Genomic DNA, 24552 nt, shown 5'->3' on the forward strand with positions numbered 1-24552 from the left:
TAGGCTTTTAATCAAACATTAGATTGCACTTATTACAAAACTGTGCAGCCTGAGTATTAAGTATTTTCAAGAGCTTTACACAAAAATCAAGCACTTTCCAAACCTTGAAAACACCTAATTGACACTCAAGCGATTTCAACAATTTTGAACCCCGGACATCAGATTTTCCTTCCCATTCTATCAATCAAAAGTTGGCAGAGTGAGTGTTACCACTGGAGGAGCGGCGGAGGCCATGGGTGAGGCGGCCTCACACACAGTCAAGGCAGCAGCAGAGGTCGGGTCGGCCCAGGCTTTCACATAGGAGGCAGATAGTAGACGATCTTGTGAGTGGAGAGCATGAGGCAGGTTGGCAGCGGCCTCCACCGCAGAGCTGGGCCTCTGTGTGCCTGATGGCAGAGTGCTGGGCAGCGCAGAGACTTTGGCAGCAGAGCTTCCATAAGACGGAAGTGGGGATAAGTTACTGGGGGCTACTGCGGTGCAGGGGAGGTGTGGCACAACTGGGGAGGTCGGAGTTGGGCCTGCCATGACGGCGGCCAGCTTGGAGGGCACGTTTACTGGGAAAGAGTCGCAGGATTCCCCGTGGGCAGACATGGTGCGAACGGTGAGCTCCTGCGCCGCCTGGAGGACCTGGATCTGAGACGGGCCCAGCAGAGCGCTGCCAGCTGTCGGCGACGCCACTTCCAAGACCTTTTGACAGCAAGAGTGTTAAAATTCAGACTTCGTATGCTTTTCTCACAGTAAAATTCAAGCACTTTGCAAGCATTTTCAAGGTAAGTTTTCAAACTTTTCCAGCACCAAGATAAAACAAAAGAACTAAAAAAAAAACATTTCCAATTCACCCTTACAATGTGTAATTTATTACTGCTATTAGTAATATGTTGTGATAGTATTCTATATTCTACAGCAGGAACAAGTAAACTAAAATATAACACAATTGTATGTTTTGAAACGTCTCTTACTCACACTCTATATACCTGACACTAATTTAATGTAAAATATATTAGCTGCTTTTATTTCAATTTCACAGATCAAAAAGTCAATGAGCCATTAGGGAATAAGAAATATTCATTATCCAAACAAATCTTGTTAAAGCTCAAATTAAGTGCTTAAACACAACATACAAAAAACGTTAAATAAAAAAAACCTGTACTCACCAAGTTTTCTGGCCTTTAGCAAATAGAAATATTTATAAATAATTTAAATGGCCTAAAACGTGAAAAGTTCAGTCTGATTTAAGTTCAAGTAGTGAGAAAAAAAAAGCTTGTTTTTTAATTAGGTGCATGAAAATATCTCATGTAAAAAATGCTCTCCAAACCAAGTTAAGGACTTTACACAAACACTTTCCAAACCTTGAAAATATTTATATTCAAAGATTTCAAGCACCTGCGTGAAAATCAGCAATTCACACTCTTACACGATTATTGAAACTCCTTGCCTTCTTCTTGTCCGCATAGATGGTGTATCCAGTGACCCGGACTCCGTTGGAGGTCCCAGCAGCGTCTATGGTGACGGGCAGCCAGCTGATGAGAGCGATGCCGGGAGAGGGGCCGGGCTCCAGCTGCACGTCCAGCGGAGCGTCGGGGGGACCTGCAGCGATTAAACGCGTTACGCCCCAGGGAACAGCAAACGTGATATCAAGACTCATGTTTCTGCACTAAAAGCAGGACAAAGCAGAGGAGCGACTCTTTTAACAGTGGGTAAACAACACTAGTAAGCAGCAGGTTAGCCATCTAAATGCACAAGAAGGATCCAGATACCTGAATTCCCAGAGTGCGGGCATGGAACTTAAGCAAATTTGACAGATTGTTTTAGAGAAATGTGACTCAAACCGTTGATCGCAGTTCAAGAAAAAGTTGGCAGAAGACAAGAGGAATGTGGCACAAACTGACTTCAACAACAAAACAGCAGCGAAGACAAAAGCTAAGAGATAATAAAAATCTGCTTCTTAAAAACCATTTTCTCAGACTCTTACATTAAACAGCTGATATATTGAAACATGTGAAACAGGCTTTGTTAGAATCATATTAATCTTATGGGATAAATCAATCAGTCTCAATTTGATCAAAAATCTGTCTCAAAGGTGCAAAGGTCTTTTCGGGGAGCTTAAACTGTGTGAAAGCGACAGACAGAATAACATCTATTCTCAGATTCTTAACATTAAAACTTCAAATTTAAACTGTATGGTTATATTGGATGCATTTACTGAAGAAATGTGTTGTTATAACTCTGACAACTTTTGGCCCCTTTGTGGTGGCTTTCTTTCACTCTTTTCTCTTTTTACACATTTCTTGATTTCACACACTGAATAAAGTTAAATAGGAGAATTTCTACAAATTATAACTTGTGACCGTCAGCTATTGTGGACATAATTTAAAGAAATGAAAGAGCTTGAATAAAAGCGTTTAAGTAAGTCTCTGTGGTATTTATTATATCATATCTCCTTTGAATTCAGCAGAATATCAATATTGCAAAAATAAAAGAGTAAATGTTGCTCTATGTAACTGGCAATTGCAGCCTAAAAAAATCAGTTATTTTTGCCTAGTTTTGCCTAATCGCAGTTTAATGCATACATGTTGCCTTAGGCTGCAATGCGATTGCACCCACACAGACAAACAGAAGCAGTAACCTTTTTTAAAAATCGACAGCAACTGAGTCTTTAACTTCTGAATGAGTTCTTTCTTTCAGCTCTTCCATGAATGCTCCCCTTCCTACAGATGACAGATAAATTATTGGATGGACACCAGAGACTTGTGTCACCACTGATGTGTCAGAATCTGAATTACGTAATTACTTCACAGTGGGATTATTGTAAAAAGAAAAAAAAAGCAGTATAAATTCTTAATCTGGATCAAATGTTTGAGCTAGATGAAAAACATAGAGCCAAGCGTTACATTATTTTGACTCGAATGCCCAATGGGGAGGGGAAGAAATTTAAAATGGCATTTGGTCCTGACCTGCCATCAGCGTGCTGAAGCTGACGGTGGCGCTCCTGTGTTCCCGCCGCTCGGCGGGAAGCTCCCACGGTGTTCGGTGCGGCCGCGCCTCCACTTTGACCGTGTACTGCAGGCTGGGCGAGAGGTTATTGAGGCACAGCGAGTAGCAGCCAGCCTTCACCAGCTCACACTCCTCATCGTTCAAGGACACAACGTGCACATAGTTACTGTTGCTGGGCAGCCAGGTCAGGTTGGCGGACGTGGCGGTAACTCTGTCCACGTGCAGCTGCGTGGGCGCCACGCAGACGTCCCGGCCGACCAGCATGCTGCAGCGGAGCTGGTCCGACATGCCCTTCTCCGTCAGGCTCTGGACCGACACCCGGTAGGCTTTGAGGTTGACGTCGAGCCGTTCCAGCACCGCTTTGGTCTGAGCGCCGAAGGGTACGTTCAGCCGCAGCTCCTGGTCCACGTACACGTTGTAGCTCCACACGTTGCCCCAGCCGGCCGGCACCAACGGGGGGTCCCAGCCGATGATGATGCTCTTGGCAAGCTGCTTGATGAGGGTAAGTTTCCGCGGGTAAGGCACGACGTCCACTCCCACCTCCTCCAAGTCCAGGTCCAGGCCGTTGGTGAGGGGGGCCGGGACGGACGAGGCCGACACCGCTTCCGAGAGGACGGAGGCGGGGCCGGAGGCGGCCGACGCCTCCGTCCTTTCTGAGGCGCAGGCGCCCAGGTGGAGGTGGTGCTGGTGGCTGGCACTGTGCAGGCTGCTGTCGAGCAGGGAGTTGTGCGACACATCGCCGGTCTCTGGGTGCTGCGCGCTCATCACATCGTCGTCTGACACGCGTTCCACGAAGTTGGAGGGGACCAGCCCTCTCCGTCCGTCCATCAGCTCACCTGGACGACGGCAATGGTTAAATGTTAAACATCAGGTAAAGTCAGGAACATTAAAGGGGCAGTATTAAGTATTTCCCAGGCACATGGTGCCATTTTAAAGTTGTTATTAATTGCTATTGATATCAATTATAACTTAAAAGAAATGTGGTTTTGTAATTTAACCCCTTGACTTTAGGCTTCTGTCTCTTTAAAAACTCCTGATCTTTCTGAAACTCCACCTTTAGGAAGTCATTGCAGCATCGCTCCTCTATTAATCCTCTAACAATGTTTTTACCAGCCTTGCACAAAGGAGTAGCTCGTATAACGAGTTCAGCAGATGCTCAGTTCTTCCAAGTGTTTGCTAATTGCTACTGGCTAGTCTGAAGGAGCTGAGGGCGGCGTCGCAGCGAAGGGGTGCTCTTTGAGGTGGAAACACTGGGGCTTGGAAATTTTCACATTAGAATTAAATTATTACCAGTAGCATGACTTTGAAATGGTTGAGCAAACAACATATTGGTAAGATATTGTTACCTTCATAGAAGCCATCATCATCCATGTCGCCGTAAACGTAGATGTATTCCCCAGCGGTCAAAGGCAGCTCCACCTCAGGGTTGTCGTTCGGCCCATCGTAAGGATTATAACTGCGACGGATAAAAACATCTTAATGTTCAACGTTTATCTCAACAAGCTGTTGATGCAGTAAAAGAAACTGTGTTTACTTACCTGTATCTGGCAATAAAAACCTGAAGCTTTGCTGCTCCCCTGCTGGCTGTGTACGGCGTCGGGGCCACATCGATGTCCAACTCCTCAACTTCACTGGCTGTGTCCACCTGAGGGAAACAGATAATGCTTAGAATGGGTAAAAGTAAAGGGAATCAGTAATCAACACCTCCAAGATGGGCTATTATGTATTTTCCAGTGAAATTTTATAGTACAATCAAGTCAGTAGTTTACCATCAGTTTTTATAAAAATGCTGTTTGTATCAAAAACAATTTAAAAGAAATTTGACATCGTAACCACGTCTGACAGATTAAAATCAGTCTGTCTCTTTAAAAACCTCCTGCTCTTTCTGACACTTCACCTTCAGCACGTCGTTACAGCCTTGCTTCTCTCCGTGCCGCCGTCCTTTGAAGCCGTTTACAACCGTTTCTAGGAGCTCAGCAGACGTGCATTTTCACCCGGTGTTTGCTAATTACTGCTGCTGCTAGTCTGAAGGAGCTTAGTGAGGGTGGTGCTCAGGCGGAGGGTTTAAGGACACAGACGGCGCATTGAATTAGCAGGAGTTAAGGTACCCCGAAAAGGTTGCCATGGGAGACTCGAGGGTTTCTCAAAACATGCATAAATGAGCCGAGGCAAGATGTTTTTACATATATTTCTGATGTTGGAAAAGCTTTGTAACATGATCTGAAGCCAACAAAGTTGATTTTGCATAATACTGCCTTTGTTTGGCGAATCACACTGGTACATTTAATATGAGACAACTGCATATTAGTTATCTATGCGAGTTATCTAGAAATAACAACCTGACTGTTTAGAGTTGACTGTAAAGGAAACCACTGTGCTCAACTGCGAGTAATTACAGGAAGTGAAGCAAAGACAAAAAACAGGACGAAACGTAACCAGAGTTTACTTCCAAGGTTCACAATCTTATCAACAGACTGAAAAATAATAATCTTATTGGATCTACTTTGCCTATACCACTTTATCTGACATTTAGAAAATGTCTTTTTGCAAGGCTAAGCAGGAAGAGCTTTCATTTTTTAAATTAGTAACTAACCAACTTAATACCTGACGTCTCATTTTAAATAGCGGCAGCAATAAAATATGCTGTATTTGTAGTTCTGTGGGAGATAATCACCCACAACTACTACTGTATAACCTTCATAATCCACAGTGCCGAGTGGATAATCTCACTAAATATGAGCTTTGGGGGCTGACGGGTGACGAGATAAACAGACCACCAACATGCAGGAACCGATTCTGTAGAGCCTAAGCACCAATCCCCAAATATCTATCAGATGTGAGTGAGCAGAAGTAGGACTTGCATAATCAGCTGCGCTCCGTGCTTGCGTCAGATGACAGGCGGAACCTTTGTGTTCGCACGTTTCTGGAACGTCAATAAATCTGAAGCACAAGCGACATCTGCAAATGACAGCGATGGGCGACAAAGCTGGTGTTCTTGGCCCACAATGGGTTAATTTTTGCTTCAAAAAGAACAACGCAAATCTTTATTGATGGGTTCATATGTCTATTTATACAATACTTTAGCAATAATATAGGTTTTTAAATTGAGATGTCAAAATATGGTTTGATTGAAATGCAATTAATTGCATATTAATTATTTACCAACCCTTCAATGAGTCCCACCACTAGTTTTAATTTAGCTTCACAATTTTTAATTTGAAAGATTATTAATGAAAAGTAACTGAGATGGAACATAAACAGGACAACACATTTGAACACATTTTAGATAAATATATTTACTTTTCAAATGAAGTAAAAATGACAGATATTTTGAAGTTAATGAGTTGCAGTCTGAAAAAATCATAATATGCATATGTTTTGCACTTTTTTTAGCCATTCGTAAAGTGCTTTCACACTTGTGGGCAAACTGGGAAAAACTGCCTTGGCAGAGGAGGGAGCTGAAGTCAAACTCGCAACTTTCTACTAGCCTTGGTGACTCACAACCAGTTATTCCAGGTGGAATAAAGAAAGAAAAAAATCCCTCATTTTATACTGGTATCATATTAGACACATTTAATGCTCTGAACCAGATTTACTTCATGTGGTTTCCGTTGATCTGTTTTGCTTCACTGTTAATCTACCAGAAGTTATGGCGTCAAAATTGAATAGAAAGCACCGGGTACCTCGTGCGTCGGGCTCGATTTGTGCGGACTGAGGTGGGTGTCGGATTTGGGGGTGAGGTGCGTGGTTTCCGACTTGGAGGAAGACCCTGACTTGCTGACGCTGATGGTGGGCAGTTCTCGGTGCTTGGTGACGGGCGAGCGCTCCACCCTGGAGAATCCTGCTGCGTGCGGCGTGGACCCCATGCGCAAAGCGGCGGCCACATCTAGCAAGGAGAGAGAGGGGAAGAGGATAAAAGACGTCCTTGCACATTAACCCGGTTGTCTGCGACCTGCCAGGTGGGTGAGATCACTGGACGGCATGCAGGCAGCTCAAGGTTGAACATGGCTGATTAAAACGGTGCAGGGGGGGGAAGAAAAAAAAAAGAAATCCGGTCTCCATCTGTCTGAGGTTGGAGGTCATGCTGCCTTGTGTCGCCGTGTATCACACCAGCCGTGTTAAGGGGCTTAACAGGTTCTAGGCTCCACAGACGTTTAAAACGCAGAGCGGCGACTCTCGCCGGCATGTGATGACGGGGAAACAAGAGCAGGGCCCGGCAAGCGACGATGGTGCGGGTGAGATGACGGATCGGAACGTGCCGTGCTTTAAGTGACAGCGTGACGAACGGAGACGGAGAGCGTACCGAGTGGGTCGTTACCATCCGGGCAGGAGAGAGGGTCACCTCCCTCCAGACTCCAGAAGGCTATTTCGCCCAGAGACACCATGTCCAGTGTGCCACCAGTACAGTCTAAAACACATAGAGAGCACAGAGCCATAAAGACACCGGGCAACGTGGTGGGGATGTGGAGAGACGAAAGGAGCGGAGCAGAAAAGCAGCTGTGGCTGGAAGTAATGTTAGAAAGACAAAGACACACACAGAGAGAACAATAAGAGATTATAAGGATAGACATTACTGACAACAGCAGCCATTGCAACAGTAGTGGGTGCCTAAAATAGATTTAAGACAAACAAAAGTAAAAGACACAAAAATCTTAATTAGTAAACAGAATCCACCTGCGTCTAATTTATTCTCAGCTTGACCACAGCTGCTCTGTGAAGGAGAATCATCAAGAACACAGCAGACAGGTTAAGGAGAAGATTAAAGCCTCGCTAAGGGGCGTTGTTGATTCAATATCGATCCGATTCAATGTCGCTTTAAATCCTTTGATACTGATTCAGTAATAATTCCGTATTAATGATTGTAGGCTTTACTTATTCATTAGTTTTTCCTGCCCATATTAACAACCCTGGTGGTATACATCACCATCGTGACAGTACAGTGACAACAGCAGCAGCACCACAAGACTTGTGCTCAATAAGGAGCATAAAGGTTAAAATATGAACATTGAAGTGCATTTAAACTTAATTCTCCTTTTCTTGTGGAAACTGAAATAATTCACATCACTGTTGAATCATCAATGTTGAGCATATTTGACCCATCTCACCAGCTGGTGGTAACGCACAGCAAATAGCTGTTTGCCAACCACCAAAGAGCTTAAGAAGAAGAAGAGGAAGAGGAAGAAGAAGAAGAGGAGGAGGATGAAGAAGAAGACGACTTCACATCAACCTGTTTACATGCAACACTGAGCAGATACAGTAATGAGGTAGTGAGGATGCACAGCTTCTCAGCCTGCAATGGATGCAAAAAAAAGGCCCTAGCTGCTCATCTAGCTCATCAAGCTTGCTGCTATCCAGAGCTGTTCTTTGTTAGCAGAAAGTGCGGGAAATGGTGGAAGAGGTTAACGTAAACACTCAAACGTCCCCAGATCGAGCGCACAGCTCACGAAAGTGTTTCTCACTGTTGCACAAACATACCAAATCGATATTGAGTTGGAGTTATTGAGTTAATCGCAACGCACCGATGAATCGATATTTCTTCCCTCTCATACTCGTCAACCTTAATAGAAGCAGCCAAGAGGCCCATGGTTGCTCTGGAGGAGCTGCGGAGATGCACACCTCTGAGGGAGAACCTGTTGACGGATTAGTCAGTTGCATCACTCCACAAATCTGTCCTTGAAGAAAGAGATACGTTAAAATGCAAGACACTGTTGAAGAAAACATATCAGAAGTCTTGTTTACAGTTATATGACCAAACCTCGTCTGCTACAATAAAATATGACGGTGGTAGGATTGTTTTTCTTCAGTAGGAACAGAGAATCTGCTCAGTGTTTTTGGGGAGATGGATACAAGGCGATCCAATAAACCTGTTGCTTAAAAGCCTATCCTCCAATCAGAGATGCAATGAAATGATTTAGATCACCCAGCAATGAAGTCATTGAGGCCACCTAAAATCTGAAAGGTCCACTAATGATTAAAGCAGGAAGAAGCAGACAGGCGTTCTGCAGCTCACCTCGTTCGGTAGTCAGGCCCACCCCGTTGGTCAGAACTGAGAGGCTGGGGTTGTTGAGGAGGGTGGAACTGGCCAGGTCCACTTTGGAGGCCTGCAGCCGGAACTTCTCCAGCTCCTGGGACAGCAGGCCGAACTGCTCACTCTGACTGCGACATTTCTCCTCCAGCTCTCGTACCTTCGACTGCACGCAACACAGAGACATTTAGGAGACGCTGCAGTAAAAATGACAACTGGCCACATCCATGTTTCAGCATCTTTGGTTGCCGTTTAGTCGCTCCGTAACAGCAAACTTCAATATATTTTATTATGCAACAGACCAACACAACGCAATGAGTAATGGCAAAATAAAAGGAAAATGGTACGTAGCTCGATTCGTTTTGTTGTACAAATAAAACTCTAAAACGTGTGGAGTGCATTTGTACTCAGCCTAGGATTAATGAGTTGGGGGGAAAAAATCTATTTACAATTACAGCAGTAGGTATTTTGCAAACAGTTCAAATTGAACTGTTTGCAAATAGTTCAGTGAAATAGTTGTTTCAAAGATTAAATTGAAACAAACTCAATCCTTTCAAATGGCATGATTTAGTTCTTCTCGTGTCTCGCTTTCTGGATGACAAAAAGCTTTTGTTTCCATTTTATTTATTGTTTTCGGGGGGTTTTCTGCTTATTTTCGATAGTTAAAATGTCTTCAAGTTCAAGTTTTAAATGTTCATTAAAACTTAAAGTTTATTGATCTTTGAGAGGATTAACTTGCATTATTTTTGTAGCACAAAAACGTGTGTTGCATTCCTTGTTCACGTGTGTGATTTTATGTTGCTACCATGTTCAAAATGAATAAAATAAATAAACTTTTGGGACGATTTATCCTCCTGCAAAATTCGTTTTCCTGACAGGCCTAAACAAACTCAATGAAACCTACAGGAGTTTTGGTGACTAGACAAATAACTTAAAAAAAAAAACAACAAAAAACACTCTAAGTCACAAACACACATGACAAACATTTTAAGGATCACTGGGGAAAAAGGAGAGGTAAATAAGAGGAATGGGATGGTTATGATAGAAAACATTTATAAGGGAATCTTTGAGAGAGCACAAAGCGAGACATGCTGCTTCTGTCTCACACCCATTTCACAGAACAGCGAGGTTTGCTATCGCTTTGCAAGAGGGTTTGGGGGGGTAGGGAGGTAGAAGGGGTTTCACACAGCTCAGCTCCAGTTTCTATATGCGGCTGATTTCACTTCCGGCTGTGGCGGGAGTTTTCAAGCGGGCTTGGTCTGACAAAAGCTGCAGGCTGAAACTGTCTGAACAACATTTCCTGTTAGCTCTCACCTACACATATCAGTGGTTACCTAAAGCCCGGGCACAACTCATCTTTTAAGCCCCGAAGCGAAAACGATGACAAACAACAATCAGTTTTGTTGTCCACATGTAGCAAAGATGAACAAACGCGATAAATGCGGTAAAATGTTCTGGGAAACTGTGTCACAGATCTGTTTCTGACCTCAGGTGATTGGCCTGATTTGAACAAGAGTTTTAGCAACTCGACACTGTTGAACACAAAAGGTGGTGGGACTGTGCATTGTGTGCATTATTGTGAGGGGGTTAAACGGAAAGCAGCTGAGGCGTGTTTCCCCAACTCGGTGAGAGATGTGGGTGGTTAGGGTTGGCGAATCATTGGTCTGAGGAGGTCAGGAAGTACCTGCATGCAGTCCAGCGTACTCTGGTTTGCAGAAAACAAAAGGAAGCAAAGGACAAACAGAGGTTTACAAACACAAAACACATGCTTGAGATAAAAAAAGAGGGATTCTGGAAGGAACAAAATATATTTTAGTCAGGTAGAAAAAGCAGAAGTTTGAGTCCATGTTGTTGGAAGCCAGAATCACTAGAATGTCTCTTGGCCCTCAGCAGCTGACATCGAATGAACGCGCCCGAGATCGGTAATCTCTCCAAAACACGTTTTTAAGCAGACTGGGAACGGCCGCGTTTTGAGTTGGTGACGAAGCCTACGCTCTCTGCAGGGGACAGAGACTTTCTCCTGTGATTGTCTTGGGTTTAAAAAAAAAAAACGAGAGAGAGAGAAAGTGAGAGGAGCCGAGAAGGAAGGAAGGAAGCGAGGAGCAAATATACTCTACCAGCTCCCTCTGGAACACGAGCTGAGTCAAGTCCTAAAATAAAAACACACACTTTCTTTAAGGAACAAACTCACAAAGCAAAATGAGCAGCTCTGATGACAAACGTGTATGTTGCTCAAATTTGGACGACGATGACCTTTTGCCTTTCAGTGAGTCACGTTGCGATACGAGGACTCGAGAATTTTTCCTTTTTTAATTCAAAATTAGCAGCCAATCAGACTGGGTTTCTATCTGCCTAACGGCTGGTTTGAGTTATTTTTACACAAACTGTGCTGCAGTGAAGCTCACAGCGAGTAAGAAAGTCACTAAGCGACAGAGAAGCCATCTGCTCAATTCAAACGCAATGAAGTATTCAAGAGGAGATCTCTTGTAAAACTGGGGGCTCAGCTCCTTTGCGTTATTTCACTGCCTTTGTTATTTTCATTTTTATAAATACCTAACTTCTCATAAGCACCTCAGGGGTTTGCAGTGGCAACATAAGTGCTGCATGGTGTAAAACAAATGTGCTTATTTGGTGACATAGAGTGTGTGCAGAAATCACAACGGCGTTAAACAAACTCACCTCCAGCATCTGAACCACTCCTTCATGTTCCCTCTTGGCAAATAACTGAGCCTAATAAGTAAAAAAGATGTTAAAGTTAGCTGTTAATATGAAAAAAGAAAAAAAAATTCACAGCACAGTAGACTATGTTAATTAAAAGGTTTTTATATGCCCTAAGGTTGCCTCCTGCTGGACAAAACACCCCATTTTCTTATAAAACTACGTTTATCAAGAGGAACTTTTGTGGAAATGCAGCGTTCGTGTTTCCTACCCGCTGTAACCTTTTGATCTCATCCTGTTTGAACTTAAGGATAGCCAGTGCCTGCTCATGCTCCAATTCCAGCTGCTGCCTTCGCTCGGCGACCTCTCGCATGTGCTTTATGGAAAAAAAAAACCCCATCAACAATAATAAACAAATCCACTTCAAACATGTTAAATTTCTTGGTTTTTGGTCTAGTCTCTAAAGCAAATGTCTTACTCCACTTGAAATAAGGACACCAACTTATAAGTAACTTTTTCAGCAAGTTATAGGAGCTTGTTTTAAGTCAATAATTCTTTAATAGCAATTATAAAAAAGTACTAGTTCCATTGGAAAATCGTTTGACTTATAAAAAGACATTTTCCTCATGTTATAAGTGAAATAATTTGCCAATGGAACCAATACTTTTTAAATTAATATTAAGGCATTATTTACCTTAAATAAGCTCCTATATCTTGCTAAAAAAAGTACTTTAAAGTTAGTTTTGCCTTACCTCAAATGTATTAAGACTAGACCAAAATTACTTGTTAAGACTTTGTGTTTTTGCAGTGAAGCTGCATGCAGTAGGATACCTTTAGGACCTGCTCTAGGTTCTCCAGTTTGGCACGGAGTCTCTGGTTCTCTTCGAGAACTGAATTGTGTTGAGCGGTCACTTCAGAGAGATCTTCCCTCAGCTCCTCATTCTCAGCCTGAGCCTAAGAGACAGCAACGCCGCGTTAACCGACCGGTTCCCAGTGGATTCACTGCTGCATCGACCCGTCTGGGACGGAACCGGTTGAACACCGACCTGGTCGAGCAGCTGCGCCTTCCTCCTGAGGAGTTCTGCCTCCTCCTTTAGTTGCTCATTTTTGCCTCGCTCATCCTCAAGCTGGCTCTCCTGTTGGACACACAAGGCCAGCCTTCAGACTCGCATCGTCTTTAGAACATAAAGCAGCAGGAGAACCAAAGGACGTTTTCTTACTAAATCCAGACATCTCTTCTGTCGCTTCTTTACTTCATGCTCGAGATTTTCACATTCTTTTCTCTTCCTGCTCAGCTCCCGTTCCTGGACCAAAAATGATGAGAGTTATTGATGATCGGTGCAAAATAATCTCTGAAAGGTGTAATATAAATTAAATAAATATAACATGACATATAATATAAATAAAATAAATCATATAAACAATGTTCTTTGCATCTTGTCACTTTAGAACCAGAAACATTATGTTAGACCAACATACAGTGGCTAATATGTGTGAAGTGAAAGGAACTTAATAGTTTTATTTGTTTAGAAATTAAAATCTTAAAAGTGCGGCATGCATTTGTATCCAGTCTCCCCTGAACCAATACACTGTAGAATCATCTTTCTCTTATAGCAGCAACTTGTTGAGACTTAAATTTATGACAATTTTCCTTTGCAGAGCTCCAGGCAGACCGCAAAAGCATCAATTTTCAAATTTTACTGCACATTAAAAATTAAGATTTTGGCATGGATTTGACTGGGCCACCCTGAAACTAGATGTGGGCATCATCATTTATAATTTGTCATGATTTTTTTTTAATCATGGCAAGAATTTCAAATTTATTGTTGTCTTGACAAAAGGCAGTTATTGATGTTTAATAATAATAAAAAAAAACTAACAAAAGAACATATTTTTACTATTTTCTCTACTGTTTGTTCCACAAAGCCCATTGACGGATATCAGTAAATTAAAAAAATAATAAAAAAAGATTTTGTGATGTAAATCACACTTGTTTCCGTTAATGGGGTTCTACAGATTCCCCTTTCAACTGGGAATATTTGTCAAGAACAGTATTTATGTTTGTGACATTATGAATACTGTGATATAGAGTCAGAGTCATCCAGTTACCTAAAAAACAAATTAATAGTTCTTTTTATCATTCTAGTTTTTATCACAATAGCATCGCAAGACAATGCGATAAAATTGTGCTCCCTCTGACAGGTTTTCTTTTATCATTCCGTTCCTTTATTCTTCAGTCGACTCTGACCACCTTCCCTCTCCCTGCTTAAGAAAAGCAACATGACAAACCTTCAGATTTTTTTCATTTTCTAAAATAAATCTCTCAGTTCACTTTAAACGATGCAACGTCTGTCGCACATGATCTAAATAAAACAGATTAAATAGTGACGACATGAGAAAACAGATGAGAGATATGAATACTTTTGCAATGTACGCTCATACTGTCATAATTTTATCCAAAACAGAATACGTTGACTTTACTTTCCATGTTGACCTCTGCTACAACACTGCAGAGGCATTACAAAGCTTACCATCCTCTAATTATTCTAAATGCAGCTTACATGCCGGAGAAGCAGAGCAGAAATCAGCTTATTTCAGCACGGCCGCAGGGTCTGAATGAAGCATTACCTATCGACTGCATAGGGGGGGAAAGCCACAGAGCACACTGGCTAATTGCTGACCACAAGCAGCTGACTGGAAGAGATACTGTACTGTCACCAGCGAAGACACGGCAAGACAATAAAGATAATTAAAACACAATCTGTGGTCCGATTTGGTTGATTGAGTGCGTCAGTCGCAGCACTGAGGACAAGAATGATGTGTACTGAGTCAGGATGTCCTGTTGTATGTAGAGCAGCTATCCTTAAAGCACACGCCATAGTTTTCTGCTCTTCCTTTAACCAGGCCAATGGCTGTCCGTTAGGTCGCCTGTGTTTACATGGTTTCGGCGAGTTGCAAGTTTAAGACTTTTTAAAACGTTTTAAAGACCGTTGCAAATGAAATTTAAGACCTGCATCGCGACAGAAATGTGTAAAGGAAAATCACGTTTTGCTCTCTACAGATTTAACACCCGTAGAGACACAGAATGCATCTTCCACTGTACGGTTAGCAACTATGCTAGCTAGCAAGGGTATATTAGCTGCAGCCTTAATCACCTTGAGTCACAGAACACAATTAAGATGTCTGTGTATCACTCAAACTTTTGACCGACAGAACAGTCCTGTAGGAAAAATTTAAGATAAACTCTAACTTAATTTTTTATTATTATTATTATTATTAATTTAAGACATTTTAAGGCCTTAATATTAGATACAGGAAGTCAAGACTTTTAAAGGATGCCTGGACACCCTGGTTCACAGGAATCGCCACAGCAAATGTTTCAGGGCAGCTGCCTGATGTTCAGCTGTGGCAGACAATCAGAGCTGCTCAAATTTGATCTTTTTTTCCAGTCAGAACACAGCAAAACCAGACACTAAAAGGTTCTGCTGACAATACTCTTCAGTGCGGATGCTGTCACTGAATGAAGACTGGTCAAAGTTAGCTGCTTTCAGTATAGAAGTTGGAAGATGAGGAAGCCATTTAGAACTGTATTTTATACAGCATACGTGCTATTCAAAGAGAGAGCATAACTTTGACAAATCAATAGGAAGGCTGAGCGGAGTAAAATAAAGATGCACATTTTTATCTATTTGAGCTTCCGGCCTTAGCAGCGGAAAAAGACTCATCTCATGTTCTGGTAAAGATTTATACTACCAATTAATATAATAAAATATGATAAAGTCAGTTTAAAATGTCAATCCAGCAATAGTTTTGTTTTTGCTTAAAACAATGAAAATATAATACAAAATAGCAAAACCTCTCACAGAGACTGTGTGGCATGCACATTCACTCACCACAAAGGCCAAAGAAAGGATTTTGAAAAGTCTGAGCGATTTTGGTATTAAAAACTAAAGCATGAGGTCAGAAGGAGTGTCTAGTGGCACAGACGTCTGTGATTTTGATCACTCTATCACTTAACAGGAAGCCGTTTAAAAGCACCAGTTCAATACCTGGAAACTAAGAACACGATTGTTATAATAAATGTAACCATCCACCTGCTTCAGTCTGTAAACAGATCAACAAGTAGCATGTAGATTATTTAGTTTGGTATAAAAAAAGAGCAGATCAAGGTTTGTGACATATGTTTAAAGAATGTTGAATTTTAAAGGGATAATCTTGTAATCCCTTCATTTTCTTTCGAATTCAAACAAATACAAATGGCAAACACTTTATCCTATGGTAGTACATCTTTCCCAATCAGTGAATTAAAGTGAGTGTGCCTGTTAAAAAAAATCCCTTAAAGAATGCTGGAAATTAGCATTGGTAAACAAAACGCTGATTAGTGCACTTCTACAGCTGTTCTGACTGCACATGATATTTAAACAACCTAAGCCAGACGTGCACAAAATGTTTTTGAATGATTTATCAATTTTTACACACACAACAAACAAAAGTAGTCTGCTTTCTGTAGAAAAGGGATCTTGTACAACATCTTGTTTTATTTAAAACATAAAAAGGCTCTTTCATATTTTGCCCAGCTAGGTTTATCTTGTGTCTTTTCAGCAACAAGAACAGAATACGGCTCACCGTTGCTGAATGGCCGTACTCAAATCTGTTTTTTAATAAGTCACTGGATGATTGTGTTTGTATTTACTATTAGATTAAAAGCAAAAACAGGGACAATGTCATGCTAAAACCACAAAATCAAGACAGAATTTAAATGACCTCCTGTGATAGGTATTATTTATCATAGTCATAAAATCATATCTTTAGAGTGCAATATGGATAGAAGATAGAAAACTACTTTAATTTGTAAGTTGTAAAAACAGATATTATAAAATGACACACACCCAGTACAAAGTGTCTCTTCATAAAACTCACTGCTTCATAACTGAAAAGGTCAGGTACAAGATGACTAAATGTGCAAAGACTGAAAATTATGAGGGAATCGAAGACCAGCACCACAGATCAGATGGAAAGAAAAAAACACTATCCATTCAGAGTGGCAAGAGGAAAAACTGTTGTTGACAAAAAAAAAAAAAATAATAATAATAGGGTGACAAACATGTGAATGAAGGTGCTCTGGTCAGATGACGCAAAAATCTAATCGAATCTTTCTCCCACTATGTACGGTGAAAATCACCGCACTAAACGCTGAATATATCATCCCATGACGAAGCAAGGTAGTGGCAGCGTTATTCTGCTGGGATTTCTTTTCTTAAGCAGGGAGAAGGAAGCTGTTCAGAGTTCAGAAGATGGATAGAACTGAATACAAGATTTCCCCTTCCAGCAGGAGAACTGCTAACAGCTGCAGTGAAATGGTTTTTATCTGACCACATTCATGTGTTAGAGCGGCCTAGCTTAAGTCCAAACCTTAAATCACATTGAGAATTTGTTTCAGGACTTCAAAATCTGTCTGAACCTAAAATGCTTTGTTTAAAAAAAATCATTCTCTAGATGTAAGAGAAATGCCCTACAAGCTTTATTTATTAAATGCAGCGACAACTGGTTCTGCAAGGTATGGGTTGTTCTAAAATTTATTGACAAAAACTGTTGAGAAAAAAGTATCATCTTCCTCCCACCTCACAATTACATACTACTATCACAATAAATCCAAATAAAATGCATAAAAGTTTGTTGTATCAACATAGCTAGCGACCTTTTGAGTCACGAAACTTCTATCTGCTGCTGCATTGACTTAAGCATTTAACCATTTAACCATGTCCAGGAAATCGTTAGATTTGTGCTTTGTGCAGTTTATCGCCTGCTAACCGATTTGTGACAAAGGTTATGTAAAACAAGCAAGGCTGAATTAAAATTGGAAATAGAGCATAGATGAGATTTTTGGAACATGCTCTTTAAACCTGGCCTCTTCAGCATATTCACATCCCCAAAGCACTTCTGCTGCAGTAAGTAACTTTTACAAAAATATGTTTTTTACATATCTGTTAAAACCGTCACCATGTCATGACGGCACAGTACGAGACAGACGATACGCGAAAAGATCGAGCTCCTCCACCTTCTCCCAGTGTTGCAATCTAAACACAATGCACCATTGTTAAAAACAGCCAATCAGAGTCAGGAGGAAGGTCTTGGCACTGTCAATTACCCTAGTGTAAGTGCTGCTCAATGTTCTAACAGTTGGAAACGACTTAGGAAACCGATTGTCCGCTAGTTATCGGTGGCCCTGCCAACTAGCCTTAGCATTTGTGGCAGGTTTGGTTATAATGTACTACCTGAAGCGTAGCGGAGATCAAACAAGAGGATGGCATGTACACGAGAGTGATTGACATCGCTAAGACCCTACGCCTTGCTGTGATCAGGGCTTAAAGTAAAAAAAAATCCTGAGCCTGAAACTTATAGTTATGATAGAAATTAACTATACCGTTGCTATTGCCACAGTTTAATAAAAAGTGTCTTTGAATAGTGCAAACAATTGCTTCTAACAATACAATTAACAAGCTAAACACTCAAACTTAAATAAAGACTTCAGTACGTCTTATTCAGTAAGACTTCAACTCAAAACAAAATGTAAAATGTCTGTGCCCTAAAGGTTTGACTTACAGGCAAAAATCCCTCAACATTAAATAAGAGTCCTTTCAGTCAATGTAATTTAGAACATGCAACATTACCAACTAAATCAGTTTCTCAACCTTTTTTGTGCCAGCGCCCCCCTAGCCTTTATCCAGGTCCCTCACCGCCCCCCACCAAAGAATTTGTAGGCTACTTTGCACTGACTATTATTTTATCATTAATATTACTATCACTATTGTAGATGTTTTGATTTTTATGCTTGTTTCTGTATTTATCATCAAAAATAATTTCCCAGAGAACAAAAAAGTCATGGGAATAGAAATTATTTTCACAGGCGTCTACGAAAAATGCAATGAACATTCAAGTTAAATCGGTAGGTCTAACAGCAGCCAATCAGAGTGCAAAAATATTCTTGTTCTTTGCCATTTTCTAGAACTGTAACTACATTAATCATAGCTCTTCTTCTCTTCAGTGTTTCTGTCGGTTTCTGGTGGTGCAGCTCTGTGCTGCCTTCAGGAGAATGGGACATCAGAGTATCATCCATAAAATTTCAACGGCATTGCATTTATTGTGCAAACCAGAGCTTTCAGTGGAAAAACAAAAGTTCCAGGTCCTTTTAATGCCATACAAATATGAGACAGAAACATGGATTATATCTTTATATAGACCTGTCTATTGATTTATAGATTAATAGTTTTACTGGACAGAAATTACAAAGAACAAATCTGGTTCTTAATCAAATCCTAATGAGTCAAATTGAAAGTGTCACAACATTAGCACTGACATGAAAAATAATGTAGAAAAATAATATTGAAGAAATAAATACATCAAATGTAATTAAAAACATAAATAGGTGATCAGTTCTTTACTGTTATGGTCTGTAAGATATATTTATTCTCAGTATTAGATATGGTCTCAACAAACCCCATGGCATTTCAACAATATTATTTTACCATTTATCTGGAAATAGTGTCTGTTTATTCTTGCCATACATCCTCTGTATTAATTATTGCTCGAAAGGTCTTGCCATACCAGTTTATTCCTCTGTATTTACTTTAGTTTCTTAGTTGATTCTTGCATTTTGTTCTTCATTCATTTCCCATTTAGTTTCCTTTGATTAGTTTTATCCTCGCTTGGTTTATTGCTATGTCCACTTTAGTTTCTTTCCTGTTGCTAGATTTATTTTATCGTTTATTGATGCTCACCATCAGTAATCTTCACTCATCATCTGCTGAGCCGCCTAATCGTCATGTGTTTCACATCATGTGTTGATTTTTCACTGTTTAGCGTCGGATTCTCTGTTTTTATGCCATAATTCACATCTAGTTCGTCTCTCCGTTTTATGTCCCGCTTCTCCTGTTTCAGAGATTTGCGCAATGTGCGAGTCTTTTTTTTTTAAGCCCCCAAGGTGCAGGGCGGTCGGGAAGAGTATCGATGGGGAAAAGGCAGACTGACATAAACCTTTTAAAACAACGGAAACAATTTCTGCATAATGATCATTGAAATTTAAAAGTGCTGTGGTACCGTTGTTCTATCATACCCGTTTTATACCGGACCACTTACAGCTCCGGTGTTAACGCTATAAAATGAACGCTACGAAATACAGTTTTAGCAAGTTGCTCAAAGTCTAAACTGGTATTGTTGTGATTGTAAGGTGTAAAGTTTACCTTCGACCAAACGCCCCGCAAAGAAATTCCAGTGCCCCCCTTTTGTAAACATTTCCGCCAACTTCCCGTCTTGTTCCCTTTCCTTTGCCCAGCGCCACTTGTTTTTAATTCCTTTCTCAAGTAAAAGTGTTTCGTTACCGGGTCAGACAGACTCCATTTTTTACATATCGCATTTGATTTAACCGCCGAACCGAACGCATGCGCTTCTTTTCTACAAACCGTTTTACAGTCATTGGTCAAGAACACGGGAGCTAGAATTCTGATTGGCAGACATCTTTGTAGATGGAGCTCTTTAAGCCCAGAGACTAGTTTGGTTGAAGCGGACCGTTTGGTCAAAAGCCGGAAATCCGGCCCCCGGCAGGAGCTCTTTAAGCCTTGTGTGATTGGTTGTTTCTGGTCAGGAGTGGTGCATTTGTTAAAATGACAGCAAATCCATATATGGAAGGTGGAGGAGCTCAATTTTTCCACAGATTATCTTGTATTATATCGTCATGACACAGTGGTCATTTTAACGAATACGTAAAATACATATTTTTTGTTAAAATAACATACTGTACCTTTAAACTTGGACAGAAAAAGCCCAAAATCTAAATGACCAAAATGGTATTTGTCAGCTGCAATACATCTCCACCTTTATTTAGAAAGAGGTTTTGATGAGAAAAAAACCAAAACGATCTTACCAGAAACTGTAGTCGCTGCTCCTCTGTGGGTTCCTCCTGCTGGGTGGAGGTCGGGCTAAGGCCCGGTGGGGGCGTCACTTGCAGCCACGACTCCCCCGCCTCTGCCGGAGTCTTCTCACACCTGGATGGAGCTTCATCTAAGGCCACACACGGGGGCTCTCCTAAAACCTAGCAACAAAAAACAGCAGAAAATGCATGGTCACTTGATGTAGCGACAAAACCGAGCAACTCTGTAAGAGGGGCTTGGGGTGGGATTAGATCTGAACCTTCTTCCAAGTGGTCCAACTACAATCAAAGAATAATCCAGGGGAATCCCCTGAGCCTCCAACATGACTGAGACACATTGGCAGTAAGACTGTCCTCATTAATTAGCCAAAGTGAATGACTGGCATGTTTCACCGAGGATATTTTAGCCGGATTTGTTGCTTAAAAAAGAAGAAGAAAGCCCAGATATGATTCCGCAGGTGAAGGAAACGTTTGCACTGGTCAAGGATCGGGAATCAGCATCTAATTTTAGAACAAACTGACTAATACTCTGAGTAAAACTGTGCCAGTGCAGCCAAGGCCGTGACCCAATAACAGGATCTAAGATGCTCTGCCACATGCAGAAAGAGAGGCCTATTCATTGCTTTACTCTTCTATTTTACACAGACGGTCGTCCAGTGCGCAGGGAACCGTTTCACGTGAAGCTGATAAGTGATTTTGACTTTTCAGAACCTAATCTGTGATCTGTCCGTGCAGTTAGGCAAGGGTATCTCAGGTTTATCTTTTGGATAGAAAACCAGATGGTTTAATGGCGAGAGGCTGCAGTAAATCCACCGGCGCCTGAACACGAGAATGAACAGCTATGCTCTGTAATTTTTCCCGTTATGGCTTCGGTGATCGCTGCAGATTCCGTCACGTCGCGGACGACGGCGCAGCAGAGATCGCTGTATCCTGGCAAATTTCCCATCTTGAATTTGGTCAGACATACTTAACCCAGTCAATCCTCCAGGGATTCCTAATAAGCTTGTAGCACTTCATACTGTACACACTGATTAGGCAAGTTTAAGTTGGTGCAATTAGATGCTGTGCTCCTGCTTGTGTTTTCGGTGTAAGATTACCGCAACATTTTGATTCTCAATAAAAAGCTAATTTTTGCCAACTTTAAAAAAAAAAAAAAATGTAAACACAATGAACTGCTATTTTAAGTTAAAATAAGTCTGGAATAGGCATGGGTTGGTTACCAGTACTCAAGTATACAAAGGTTTTAAAAACTAAAAAAACCCTCTGATGTTGTTTCAATGAGATGGCAGAGAAAATTATAGTGATGGAATTTTCTCTGGTTGCATGGAGGCGCACTTTGGAGAAGTTGTTAAAGTTACACGGAGTCTCCATGCAGGCACGGGTTCTCTCTGGGTCCTCCGGCTTTCTCCCACCGTCCAAAAACACAACTTTTTGTTTAAATGATCGAAATTTCCCTTATTTATGAGCGTCTGTGTTTTTGTTTTTTTTTGGTCTATTTGTGTTACCCTGTGAAGGACAGACACAACCCCCCATCCTGTGCACTGCTGGTGAGTTGGCTGAAAAGAAAACGGCAGACTTTTTCCTTACTTAAATGAATTCAGCTGTATTTCTAGTATTATAAAAAAAAGAGAAAAGAAACACTGATCGTCATGATATAAAAATTAAATAAGCACCACGTCACTCTTACTAAGTCATTTCTTTTTTAGTACATTCGTGACTTTTCACTTTTAAATTAAAAAAAAAAGACCGTAAAAGAAATTAGATTATGTCATATATTGTTGTTAAAGTGTTTCCTTAAGTAAAACTGTGGTACGTTCCCCTCAAAGTTACGATACGGTGAGAATCTCACGCTGATCACGTTTCCAAGCGACACCGTTTATAAATATATCACGTTCTATAATCCTCACGTTGTTCCCTGCAAAAAGAGCAACTGTTTTCCTGAAATGATAGGTTCGAAGCGGATATAATCAGTGTTCGGGCACCATGAGATATAAACCCAACATGATTTAGGTGAATAACCTCAGAGAGCCGAATATTACGCAAGCTCTTGTTTATACAGTGGTGAGGGGAGGAAAAGAGGAACAGAACGCGTCTGATCAAAGCTTCTGTCATGAATCTACATTCTGTAGGCACACTAACCTCACTAAGATTTTGTGTAGACATAGCTGACAGTTTTCAAAATTACAGGACCTGTGATTCCGGGAATATTCTTTACTGATGCATGCAGCATGATGTCAGCGTCGGGTTTGTTTAACATGATTATTTTTAATAGTGTCAACTTGAGTCCTGTGAGTTTACCTTAAAAAAAAGAAAAACATCTAAATCTCACTCTGAAGTAAAACAATTTGAAATTATTCTTCAGATTCACTTGGACCAGAAAAAAGGGATTTACAAACGGTTTCAAAAACAAGCGGCTGGAATGTATTTTGAGAAAATAATTTTAAAAAGAAGAGACAAGTCTTATGTTAGCATTATGCACATATGTTTGAATTAAAAGTCATGCATGATAATGTTACCACTTTGGTCCTTTTTTTTTTTTTTTTTTTTTTTTACCATTTATCCATTTACCAAATGTATATCTCCTTATTTTCCTGCTCAATGATTGTTAGTCAATCAATAGAAAATATTTTTCACAGTAGAGAATCCCTTTCTTTTTTTTTTTTTTTTAGAGATGCACTTAATCATTTGACAATTTGAAACTGGCACATTTTGAAACTGACCACAAATAAGTCAGAGTGTGGAAAATAATTTAGGCTATTTTTGAAATATGCAGAGACTTTTCTGTTTCGTTAATGTTGGCAGAGATTGTCACAAATAATTCTGTCTTAACTTTCAGATGAACTTCGAAACCAAACCTTAAAACTGCTTTACAGCGGATGTTTTCCTGCACAAGCAGCAGGGAATCAAATCCACTTGGAATGCAAATATTTAATCACTGCTTATAGATGGAAAGCCAGAAATAATATTTAAATGGTTCGTTTTATTATTAAACAAAAAAATGGGCTTAAAAAAGGAACAGGCTTAAACTCGTATATAAAAATAGAACATTCCTCAGGATTTCCATGCTTTTTACATACCTATCTGTAACTGTGGGTTTCTTTTTTACAGATTTTGGCCGAAGCAACAATAAAACTGGACAAGAGTTACATTTGCCTTCCAAGCAAAGCTGTGATTATTTTTTGGATCATTCTAGACAAGAGTAAAAATAATAATTTAAAGATTGTGCTTACAATTATTACAAGCCCGATGAGTGCATCTTCTTTAAGCAGCTTGAAACTTGTCCACAGAATTTATGTGTTGTAAATGGTGAAACATTACTACATGGAGCCATTTTTACTGGGTTCTTGGGGGAAAATGTCAGAAGTGATCCCAGAACCAGAGAAGCACTAATCCGATCTTTCTTGGTGGGTTCTAATTTCTAGTTTTCCTTCAGGCCAAGTTTGATTTTGAAAGCATCCCCAGTTATGCATCAACGTGGCATATGTTACTATGCATCTGACTTGCTGATCATCATTCAGAGGCGATAAAGTGAAAATTTTGCGATTCCAGCATCTAGCTTATTGACCGGTGCACAAAGTGAACACTGCATTCTTCAGTTTTACAATAGCAAAAGTAATAAAACTATATTTAAAATGAACTCGGGTCGCTCGCCAATAAAAATGCCACTTAATGGTAAAGAAATGATGAGTCTCCATTGTAATGCAGACCAAAGCAGGTCCCTCTAAGCATGGTGGAGGTTTGGGTAACGTTTGCCCACTCAGTCGCATCGTCGCTCCACGGATTCTGCAGAATCTAGTACAACCTGGGCCCATGCGTACTAAAGCAGGGCCAGATCCCATTCAGCAAGCCCTGAATGCCATAAGCACATTGGTGTAATCCCCCACAGACTACTGAAACGGGTAACTGGATCACTTCTTTTAAAAGCACCTTAATGGATTGGCCTGGCCGT

At 40.7% G+C, this 24552-nt stretch overlaps 1 protein-coding gene across 12 annotated transcripts in view; it reads right to left on the reverse strand.

Moving 5' to 3' along the window:
* tspoap1 (TSPO associated protein 1) overlaps positions 1 to 24552 on the reverse strand; it is a 64112-nt gene that overhangs the window by 16290 nt on the left and 23270 nt on the right. For 6 of the 12 annotated variants that reach the window (XM_081615610.1, XM_081615608.1, XM_008428127.3 and 3 more), the window contains 16 exons: positions 20598 to 20765; positions 12898 to 12981; positions 12724 to 12813; positions 12509 to 12631; positions 11949 to 12053; positions 11699 to 11749; positions 11137 to 11169; positions 9005 to 9185; positions 7298 to 7402; positions 6678 to 6880; positions 4533 to 4639; positions 4341 to 4450; positions 2955 to 3830; positions 1758 to 1784; positions 1436 to 1587; positions 211 to 687 (listed from right to left, as the gene is read on the reverse strand). In XM_081615610.1, coding sequence (XP_081471736.1) covers positions 211 to 687; positions 1436 to 1587; positions 1758 to 1784; positions 2955 to 3830; positions 4341 to 4450; positions 4533 to 4639; positions 6678 to 6880; positions 7298 to 7402; positions 9005 to 9185; positions 11137 to 11169; positions 11699 to 11749; positions 11949 to 12053; positions 12509 to 12631; positions 12724 to 12813; positions 12898 to 12981; positions 20598 to 20765 — 2892 coding nt within the window. Of the gene's footprint in view, positions 1 to 210; positions 688 to 1435; positions 1588 to 1757; positions 1785 to 2954; positions 3831 to 4340; positions 4451 to 4532; positions 4640 to 6677; positions 6881 to 7297; positions 7403 to 9004; positions 9186 to 10703; positions 10725 to 11136; positions 11170 to 11698; positions 11750 to 11948; positions 12054 to 12508; positions 12632 to 12723; positions 12814 to 12897; positions 12982 to 20597; positions 20766 to 24552 lie in introns of all 12 variants that reach the window. The other 6 variants (XM_081615605.1, XM_081615607.1, XM_081615614.1 and 3 more) reach the window with 6 other exon arrangements.

Source organism: Poecilia reticulata, chromosome 14 (genome assembly GCF_904066995.2).
Source record: "Poecilia reticulata chromosome 14, P_reticulata-male-v2, whole genome shotgun sequence".
Lineage (NCBI taxonomy): Eukaryota > Metazoa > Chordata > Actinopteri > Cyprinodontiformes > Poeciliidae > Poecilia > Poecilia reticulata.